The sequence below is a fragment of the Gadus chalcogrammus genome, chromosome 2 (genome assembly GCF_026213295.1).
Source record: "Gadus chalcogrammus isolate NIFS_2021 chromosome 2, NIFS_Gcha_1.0, whole genome shotgun sequence".
In the NCBI taxonomy this organism is placed as follows: Eukaryota; Metazoa; Chordata; class Actinopteri; order Gadiformes; family Gadidae; genus Gadus; species Gadus chalcogrammus.
In genome coordinates, this window is record NC_079413.1 from 17,201,493 (window position 1) to 17,212,237 (window position 10,745).

Genomic DNA, 10,745 nt, shown 5'->3' on the forward strand with positions numbered 1-10,745 from the left:
GTTTGTCTCCTCGACTTACCATGCAATAGCTGGTGGCTTGGTTGGACTGTATCTATATTCAAAAGTCATTGATTAGTGTCAAGTGCCAATGATTATATATTTTTTTCAAAGTAGTGTATTTAAGGAAGAGTTTGTAAGATTTACCTTGTAAGAAATTAATACAAATACATGTTCAATCAATACATGTTGAAATTAGGTTTTCTACTGACGCCAACACTTACCTAGATGTAGTAGCTCAAGTCTCTGGCTGCCATTTGATTGAGCTGGATTAATAAAATATATATATCATGTTATTGTGTGTAAGTTAAAATATTTGAAGTTTTACTTGTTCAACCATCAGTTCGCCTGATATCGAGGAAGTTTGGCTTGGTCCTGGGATGCCAACAACAGGTGTGTGTGTGTGTGTGTGTGTGTGTGTGTGTGTGTGTGTGTGTGTGTGTGTGTGTGTGTGTGTGTGTGTGTGTGTGTGTGTGTGTGTCAGAGGTGTAGCCATGGTTTCAACATTGGGGGGGACAAATGCCTGATTTTGAACATGCATTAATCTGGTGCACTCTGAGAGGAAAATCTCAATACCTAACACCTCATTTTGAAGACCTTTTTAGGGATGGATGTTTAAAACACTTTAATACTGGATGTGACCAAGCAGTCTGGGAGTGTGGAAGACTTGAAATTAGGAAAAGGTTGACACACATATACTTCAGAGCTCTGTTTTCCTTTACTTTTTAAATTAAATATAACATTTTGTGCTCCTCAACATTTCAACCAATCCAGTCAGTTCTTTTTTCCCACACTTTATTCATTGATATTTTGTCTTTTTAACAAAACACACACAGACAAACACCTGCACCATCACAACAAGGACACAAAATCCAGCCAGTTCTTACTTCCATTACATTTTTTATTGCATAACCATCACATTTGCCAATGTTGAGTAAAACCCACCCAGGTGCATCAATCTCATGGACCTAAATAAAAGTCACCCCAAAACTTTTGTTACCCCTCAGAAAACATAGATTTTCTGATATTTTCAACCACTTGTTTAATAAGTACATAGATGAGTTTCATGAAAGAGCGCACTGAGCTAATCGCATGGTGAAACCATTAGCCGTATTGAATGATGCACTGTTAAAGAATTAGACATGTCAAGGACATAACCCAAATGTTTTCTGATTAGTTATAGATAGATACAGGTTATTTAGGCTCCATGCAAACTTTTATATAAATTTATTTCATTTGAAGGTAATGAATCCTCCTTTTTCACCAGAAGTCACTATGGAACCATTTAAGCTGACCATGTTCCATTAAAGCCCACCTCATGTTTTTCAATAGGAAATCCATGTTGTCAGACCAATTCTCACTGTAATGAAATGTCAGGCAGTTCATTTTAAGACTTGATTACATGGGATTATATCCATCAAGATTATACATTGTCCAAAGTACTACATTTATTTTAGTATAATAGATTAAGCTAATTTGATCGCAGGAAGATAATTACTACAAAAAGAAGAAATCACAGCACCAGTCCTAAGATAGTAGAGGAATAGGCTTAATGGGTACCTTTACCCTAACAAAATAAGTTGATTAGGGATGAAGCAACGGCTGGCGGTGAGTGGGGGAGCTCCAGGCTGGAGAGTGAAGCAGGCAGGCTGGAAGTGGAGATCCAGAGAGCACTACAGGCAGAAAGAAACAAGGAGTGAGAAATACAACTGGGGAGAAAAACTACTATCAGGTGTTAGATATACGGGAGCCAGGTACACATGCCTACCACTGAAATTGAAGCATGATCCACCGCTGACAACAAGGAAACCGGATGTATTTCAAGAGAAGCTGATGAGTAGATGCAGACCAGTGCTGTGTTCCAATATCCATACTTCAATGAGTACACTTAAACGTAGTACACCATCCGCACTCACTAAGTGCACTAATTTTCAGATGTCAGTGTTGTTCCAAATCGAATACTCCATGGTGCACTAACCGGAAATTACGATCGCAACTGCTGGCTCAGCCTGTGGCGGACATTGAGGGAGAACACACAGCACCACAGCTGTGGCTATGACTGTTTAAAAATAATAAGTAAACACATTTTTAGTAAGTTAAATGCTTTTAATTTGAAGCTGCAACTGAGAATTATTTCTTTCAGGCCTATTAGAGGTAACTTGACTGCGCTCAACATATAACAGCCATATAACAGAGCCTCTGTAACGGGGATTACGGTTGCTGTGTGCCGAAGGTCTTTTTGCGCCTAGCATTGACAGCGATAAAGGAATCGCATATTTCTTCAAGGTCCAGTCTGTCCAGATGCTTCTGGTGCACATGACATACGGCCACACTGTTCAGTCGTGTCTGAGTCATTGATGCTCTAAGCCATGTCTTCAGCCTCCTTAGGGCACTAAAACTCCTCTCAGCCTCTGCAGAGGAAGCAGGGACGACCAGCAGCAGCCTTACTAAAGTCTCCACCTGCCCAAAGAGTCCCCTCACCTCTGGCACCATGTCGCGGATAATGCTAGCCACATCTGAGCAGGTTCCGTATATATAACTAGCCCTGAACATGGCTAGCTGCACCCGAAGATGATCCAAGTTAAATTCAGGGTACTCATTCACTATATTTTCCACTTCTCCACTTAAAAGCACATTCTCAAGCTCCTGAAGTTTTAGGAATCCTGCTTGGGCAAATCTTTTGGTGAATTGTGAATTTGCTGTGTCAAGTGCAGTGTAAAATTGGGCTCTGTAGAATGACTGGGCATCAGGATGGGTATGAGCTGCAGCCTGACCGGTGTAACGATTTGGAGGTCTGCGAACATGAGGCATCTGTATGGGTTGTAGGTCAAACTTTGTTGCCATCGCCTGTGCGTTTGCGAACAACACATCAAAGGTCTCCTCTGTTCGCTTGTGCTGCATGCTTGTTTTGGCATGGTCCACAGCCCCTAACATGCCTGAAATGGTCTGTTTCCTACACTGCAGTGAGGTGTTCAGGCACTCCAAATCCCCCGTCAGGTCTTCGGCCATTACAAGGCCGAGCAGGGTGCTCCCTTTCAGAAATGCTCCATGGAGACCACTGGCCTTAGCTGAAGTTTCAGCCGAGCTGCATGATGCCATTTCTTCAAGGGCTGTGAGCACAGACTCGTACTGTCTGAGAACTGAGCGGATGGCATGGGTGCGAACAGTCCACCTGGTGGGGCAAAGAGGCTTTATGTTGGTGAATCTTCCATCATGCTCTGATTTTGCGATGTCCTGGAAAATCAACTTGAACTTGCCCGACTGATTGAAGAAGCCTCCCAATTCATGGACCAGACCCATTGAATCCCTGACAAGAACACTAGCTACACAGACAGCCTGCGTTATTAAGTTCACGCAGTGTGCACCGCAGTGACAGTACAGAGCCAGTGGTTGTTGCTTTTTCAAGATGGCTTGCACTCCCTGCAAATGTCCAGACATGTTGGCGGCACCGTCATACGTTTGTCCTCTGAGTTGACTGAGAGGAAGGTTTAGGCGTGTCATGACATCACATGCCATATTGGCTATGTTTTGCCCAGTTGTTGATGAGACTTGGTAGAGTCCCAGGAACTCTTCCTTTGGCTGGAGATCTTTATCAACAAAGCGGATACATATTGACTCCTGCTCAGCTCCTGATATATCCTGGGTGCCATCAATGATAAGTGCAAACTGGACCACTGCGCTTGACATTACTTCAGCCGCTATTTCTTTGACGATTGTATTGGCCATCAGCTTCAACAGTTCGTTCTGTATCTGGGGACTGGTGAAGTCGATGTGACCATCTAGCCAGGTGGTCAGCTCTGCATCCCCCTTTGCCTTGTACTTCATAAGCTGACTGAAGTTGCCACTCTCCTTCTCATGGCCTCGAAAGGCAATACCTTGCCGCCCCGAAAACTTGACACCCTCAACTATTTTCATTAGATTTCTTCTCGCTTCTTGCTGCTGTCTTTCAATCTGTCTTTCAAGTTGAACATTTACAGGCTTTGCCTCATGGATTCTTGTCATCATAGCTAATTTATGACATTGGCTGTTTTGGTGTGCACTGAATTTCTCTACTGCCTTTCTCCAATTAGTAAAGCCTCTTTTGATAAACATAGGGTCTGCTTTGGATGCCAGCCTTGAATTTTGTGCCATGAAGTATTTTGCACAATAAAAACAAAGAATGCCTTTTCGGAGTTGGCAGTAGTGGAGCCAGGTATACATTCTGAACCACTTCTCCTGAAAGTGGAGTGTTTTGTTTGGCAGTATTTGAGTTGGTATGACCCTGACATCTGGCTGATTTGGGTGTAGTCCCAGCTGCTCTGCTTTCTCTCCTATGTTTCCATCCTCAAGATGTTCTCTCTCTTCCTCTGCCTCACTTGCTCCACTCTAAACACACCAGAACGAACGTGGAATAGATTAAATTAAGATTAAATTTTTTTGACAACCCTACACTGTATACATTTGTATATACATTCAAGCAGAACAGGATTCTGCTTGAATGTCATGATTCGGTCTTAACCTTTTATATTTACTCCTCTCTTAGGCGACTCACCTCTATGCCACCACTAGATTGACAAAGATTGCTTTCATCCTCCAAACTTTCTGTCTCTCCCGCTGGCTCACTAGCTCTACTCTGAACACACCAGAGGAAACATGGAAGGAATAATATCACAGATATCAGCAAACTATTTACCAGTAGACTACTGAAACACACTATAGACATCAGTGCCACTGCCAACAGGATTCTGCTCTAATGTCACAATTCGGTTTAAACCATTAATATTTACTCTTTGACAATCATTTTGCAGACGCTTTTATCCAAAGTAACTTACAAATTGCATTGAATATAGGAAAAGCCAAGGCCCTACTAATTTCCAGAACTGCTCTCTTAGGTTACTCACCTCTATGTCACTAACAGATGGACACACACTACTTTCATCCTCCAAACGTTCTTGCTCTCTCTGTGCTTCAACCTCTTTATTCTGAACACACCAAAGTGAACATGCCACAGGGAAGAAATATTATCAGATAAGTACTTTTCCTTTCTCAGATAGTCAGCAAACCACTTTTGATCTGAATGACAATATTTCTATGAGAAACACTGGCTAGTTATTTGTAGTTTATTAACCTTACTGTACTGTTACAACTGATTGGTTAACACTTCTCATTTTCTCACCCCTCTTTACTTACTTTGCTTTTTTTCTGAGATGAGGCAAAACATTGCCGAATGTCTCTGCAACCCTCTTTCTTTCTCTTGCTCATGACGACTGTGAAATAACACAAGCAGCACCAACATCATGAGAGACAAGTTAAAACTTCACGCATGCTTGTTGTTACAATGTACAACATTGATAGTTCCTCAAATGGAGTGCTGAGAATGGGTGTGCACTTCGTAGGCCTACAGTGCATGTGAAATATTTACCCATGGTGACATACACAAGTGCGTGTGTGCGACACAGAGCCAATTTTGAGGCAGGCCTGGCTAACATGAGATTCTACTATCATCCTTACCTCCCTTCTCCTACTCCCAATCCCTTGCTCTTCTCCTCTCTTTCGCTCTCCACACCGCCAAGCCTAGTTACCCTAAAGAGGATGGTGAATTCACTTAAACCAGCAAAGGTTGCCAATGCATATTTGTTACAGTTTGCTAACACCTTTACTGTCACTGGCACTTGTTAATTTGTGAATCAGGCCTCTCTCTCTGTCTCTCTCGCTCTCTCTCACACACTAAGCAGCACCAAATACAATCTTGACGACTTTTGTAGTGCTGTGTGTGTATAGCACTAGCCACACTTTCGCCCCTTCTGAACTTGAACACGCAGTTAATTTCCTTTCCTAGCTCCTCTTGTTTATGTTGGTAGCTTAGCCATATCATGTCACGTTGTCAACATTGGATACATGGAGCAGAACATAGTGGGTCATGTGTCCGATACTTTTTGGAAACGTTTTCTTCATAAAACGTGCCAGACAGATTTTGTATACATTTTGTTCCTTAGTATTAGCTACATGGCTATGCCGTCTTTCAGAACCTTTCATTAACTGCTCTAAAGAGAGAAAAACGAGTGCATCTTCATTGTACCCAGCACTTCTGAAAATGCACTTCCGAATGCATCTCTGTCCCCAGCGCATTTAAAACCAAACTGCCCATGCATTTAGATCTAATGGGGAACATTGAGACGTCGGCATTATGAGGAGTTGGAATTACGGAATGGGGCCGGGGCCAACGTCATCTAGCTGGTTTATTACATAGCTAACACATAGGTAATAATAATAATAATAATAATACATTTAATTTAGAGGCGCCTTTCAAGACACCCAAGGTAACACATAGCTAATGATGCTGCTCTCTAGAGAAGCGACAACAACCCACAAAATTTGAGAGAACTATCAAAAGCTTCATAACTTACCTGTGTGACTGTGTTGACGTTTTTGAATCCGTGGTCATGTAAGAGAGAGACGGTAGATGACCAATGCAATCGAGTGACAAGTCACCGTCACCGAGCCGCACGTGGGGGGCCGAATCAAATCATGGATCTATCCCATTGGCTAGCTAGCCCGAACAGCCATATTCCCATTGGCTGTAAACAGAGCCGGATTAAATAAATGGACTACACTAGGCAGACTGTATTTTTTGGGCCCCCCTCCATCGATAACCTAACCTAACCCTAACACTTACCAAAGTTACTAATAAAAGTTAATTCACATTTTACATAGCGTAGTCTTTGGTTACAAGTTGGTTATTTGTACGCCAAAATAAGTCATGTGTTGTATATTAAACAGTCTATCAGACTATTTTTTGATTTTTATTATTTATACGTTATTACACGGCTCTATTAAATGCTATTAAATTATCCTTATCTTATCCATTGCCAGTGTCATTGTTAAGGCAGTAGTCCCAGTAAATCACCAATAGGTGTCACGGTGTCAGCATTGCTATGTAAACAGAGCAAAAAAGATAAATGTAGTAAGCTATTGCATTTTGCAGAAAATCTTAATTAAATGTGTTGATTAAATTGAAAAGTTAAATAAGTAGTCAAATATACAAAGACTAATAAAATATGCAGTCAGAGAAAGTGTGCTGTAGTGGTAAAGATGTTTATTTTCATGGACAAGCATCACCTATCTTCAATTTTCCAACACTCTCATTTAGCATGCTCCACTCAGGGATAATCTTCAGCCTTCCAGCACCACAGGCCTCCATTGCAGTAGAAACACATCTTGACAGCATCATCACGATCTTGTGGAGAAATAATAAAATGTATATATAAGCTGAAAGACAGCTGTTTGAGATTTGAATATACCGGTACTTGGTTTGTTCCTCATATTTCATTTCATTATAGTAGAAAGTATAGCCCTATATTATGCATTTCATTTATATGCATTCACTTTACTTATTAAGATTTAGATTTTTAAATGGAAAACTTACATTTACAGATGCTTTCTCCTGAGTTTTGATGAGGCAAAGTCCTCTATAATGTCTTCAAAATCCAGGGAGGTTGTAAATCTATTCTCAATTGCCAACAGGGCAAAGGCATTCTGTTTTTTTTCTGTTACTATTGCTCTCCGGTATGTTTTCACTCTTTTCATCGTAGAAAATGACGGCGCTGATGTTGACGGCGCCACAGCGTCTTCCGCTGTCTTCACAGCTGTCGGACGGCTGCCCGACAGAAACTTCTGTAAAGCCCCCCGCTGTTTCTTCTTTTGTTCCTCTTCATTTTTTTCTTTTTATGTTTTGCCGCACCCAAAAGCATCTTGAATGTTAGCCTACACAAGAAACGACCTGCCTGCTAGCTTTATTGTCCCGCTTAGTCTTGACCCGCTGACCTCCTCTCGGACTTAACTGATTGGCGTTAAAGGCACCCAGTGCAACTTTATGTAAACATTCAATGAAAAATAAACATTCAATTTCTAGTCTTTTTTACACGTAGTAAGTTTCAATAACTCCATACCATTACATATCGACATTCAAGGAGCAAAGATGAGACGTCGCTGTGTGGTGAGAACTGATAGAAAATCGTAAACAACAACAATCGCCGGTGGGGAGAAGCCATTTTTCCATTGACTGGAAGCCTGCTTTATTTATTGTAGGTTACAAAAAATAAAGAAAATGGCGGCATTGTTGTTGTTATCGATTTTCTATCAGTTCTCACCACACAACGACGTCTCATCTTTGCTGCTTGAATGTCGGTATGTAATGGTATGGAGTTATTGAAACTTACTACGTGTAAAAAAGACTAGAAATTGAATGTTTATTTTTAAGCCTCGAAAGTTGCACTGGGTGCCTTTAATGTGACGTAACGTTAAGATAAACAACGTCACTATTTTTACTTAATTAATATATATTGATATATTATCACTGAAATAAATAGTAGGCAGGACATTTGTATTGGCTATCTCATTTTTTTTTTTTTTTTACTTCTGTCTGGGCCCCCCCCCGCCGATCAGGCCCTAGGCACGTGCCTAGTTTGCCTTTGGGTTAATCCGGCTCTGGCTGTAAGAGCTGTCGATGGAATCGGATTGAGTTATTTCGGGTGTGCGGCGCGCACTGTGTGCAGAGATGCGTTGAGGGAACGGAGTGTACTTCAGGGAAAACCTAAGTGTTCTACCCATAGAAATATTGAATTTCTATATCCCTATTCCCAGCGATTTATTGGGGGGGACATTTTGGGCATATCTGAACATTGGGGGGGACTTGTACCCCCCAATGTATATGGCCGCTACGCCTATGGTGTGTGTGTGTGTGTGTGTGTGTGTGTGTGTGTGTGTGTGTGTGTGTGTGTGTGTGTGTGTGTGTGTGTGTGTGTGTGTGTGTGTGTGTGTGTGAGAGAGAGAGAATATCTCTTTGGGTGGTCGATGGCCCAAATAGCCACTCACTATTGATGTCTGAAAAAAATGAAACACTTCAAAACTGAATAAGAGAGCCAAATGGTATTTCTAACATTTGTGTTAAACATGGTGTTTTTTCAAATGGTGCTTCAAAGTACCATTTGTACTGGCATTAACCAGTAAACACATACAACATATTTTTTAGCCCCTCCTACCTGGCCCTACATCTACAGATTGTCGTGCTGTTTTCCTTAGTGGGGGGTGGTGCCTCGTCATCAGTGTCCACACCTTGAAGCATAGTAAGTGCCAGTTTAATTTCAGACTAAATGGGCAGTCAAACAGCCGTTTCTGAAATATTTATATTTTAATTTCTAAAATGTTTCATTGCTGTTCAGTTTAACTCTAAAGGTCTGCACCTTCAAAATAGTGTTGCGGCGGGCCCCTAGTGGTCTGGGCTCTTCCAGCTGGCTCCTGCAGGTAGCGTGAGTTTGGCCTTTGGAACAAAGCAAGGACAGTCATGGCAGTCAGTGGGTAACACCAGAAATATTAACAGAGAACATATACATTTATGCATTTAGCAGATGCTTTGAGCTGAAGCGATTTACAACAAGAGGACTAACATTTAAGCTACAACACTATTTTTAACACCTTGCTAAGAGTGCCAAAAAGTGCCACTAGTCACCTGAACACTGTCTGAAGTTTAAGTGCAATAGAAAGATGGAAGAGTGCATTGAAAGTTAAAAAGTGTTAGGACAAGAGTCATTCTAGGAAGAGCTGAGTTTTCAGGAGCTTTTCGAAGGTAGTGAGGGATGATAAGTTGCCTGTGGATGGTTCAGAGAACTGCCTGCTATTAGCAGCCACTTTGTCAGTAAAGAATGAAGCATAAGGGTCTGCTGTGAGGTTTGTAGCAAGATGGGAAAGGTTTAGTATTTGAAAGTAGAGAACAGTTTCCGGGTGTCAGTTGTATTGTGAATCTTGTCATTGTAACAAGAATTTTTCGCTGCTGTGACATTGTAAGCAAAAGATGATAATAGTTACTGGTATTGTGTGAAATCTGATAGGTTGTTAGTTTTATGCCATTCTCTCTCAGCAGCCCATGAGGTTAGAGCGCATCGATTGAAGGGAGTCGTTTATCCAAGGAAGGGGTTTAGAGGGTTGGGAGGGTCTGATGGATAGCGGGAATGTGTGGCCCAATTCACCTCTGGAGAGGAGAACATTTTTTTTTTTTTACCTTTTTTTCCTTCTGATAGGGTCTTCAGCCTCTGACTGTATGTCTGATGTTAAACACAGTAAGGACTTTTTCAGGTAGTCCTTTGCCTTAACATATGTTGCTGAAAGTGAATGGCATGCATTAGTGAAATTTAGCAAGTTGAATCTTATAGAAACGTTTTCATATGCAGCATTTTTCCTTACCACAGCAACCAAGACCCTCACGTCACCGTGCACGTCCCACGCTGCACCTGGAGGAAGGTGGTGCGCGACTGCCTTCTGGAGGCGGTTATGATCGTAAGAACTAGGAGGCCAGAAACAATTCCATGACTCCCCTGCCTCCTCCAACCAGCTGCTTGGCACTATGGTAGTGCTCCTATCTTTGAATTCGACGACCTTCCACACCTGTGCCATCTGTCAATGAGGTGAATGAAAGAAAATAAAAAATCGCTGTGTTTTGAGTGTGAAAAATAAGCCTTAGAAATATATTTGGCCTATATATCAGTCATTGTTGTTATATATAACATAGTGTGTATGTTGCAAGATCAACAGTGATCACAGTTGATCACAGTCTCAGAAATATTTGGCCTGTTAAGCCCTTTGTAATCACCACTGTAATGGTGATTAAGGGCTATACAAATAAAATGTAATTGAAAATTGAATCACTATCATAAGTGGTGAGAGAACTGCATACACCAGCTTAACTTGGGTGAAGACGTACTCTGAAACCTGTC

General features: G+C 41.5%; 1 protein-coding gene and 1 long non-coding RNA gene across 2 annotated transcripts; both read right to left on the reverse strand.

Moving 5' to 3' along the window:
* Positions 1-2,060: 2,060 nt before the first annotated feature.
* Positions 2,061-6,457, reverse strand: LOC130376086 (zinc finger MYM-type protein 1-like). Its single transcript, XM_056583311.1, has 6 exons — positions 6,384-6,457; positions 5,488-5,559; positions 5,167-5,243; positions 4,878-4,958; positions 4,529-4,609; positions 2,061-4,362 (listed from the first exon to the last, which is right to left on the reverse strand). The coding sequence occupies exons 3-6, from the start codon at positions 5,236-5,238 to the stop codon at positions 2,209-2,211; spliced, it is 2,388 nt and encodes a 795-aa protein (XP_056439286.1). The 5' UTR covers positions 5,239-5,243; positions 5,488-5,559; positions 6,384-6,457; the 3' UTR covers positions 2,061-2,208.
* Positions 6,458-9,040: 2,583 nt separating this feature from the next.
* LOC130376102 (uncharacterized) lies at positions 9,041-10,219 on the reverse strand. The gene is made up of 3 exons (XR_008893944.1): positions 10,034-10,219; positions 9,219-9,295; positions 9,041-9,090 (listed from the first exon to the last, which is right to left on the reverse strand). It is a non-coding gene; the product is annotated as an uncharacterized LOC130376102 (long non-coding RNA).
* Positions 10,220-10,745: the final 526 nt, after the last annotated feature.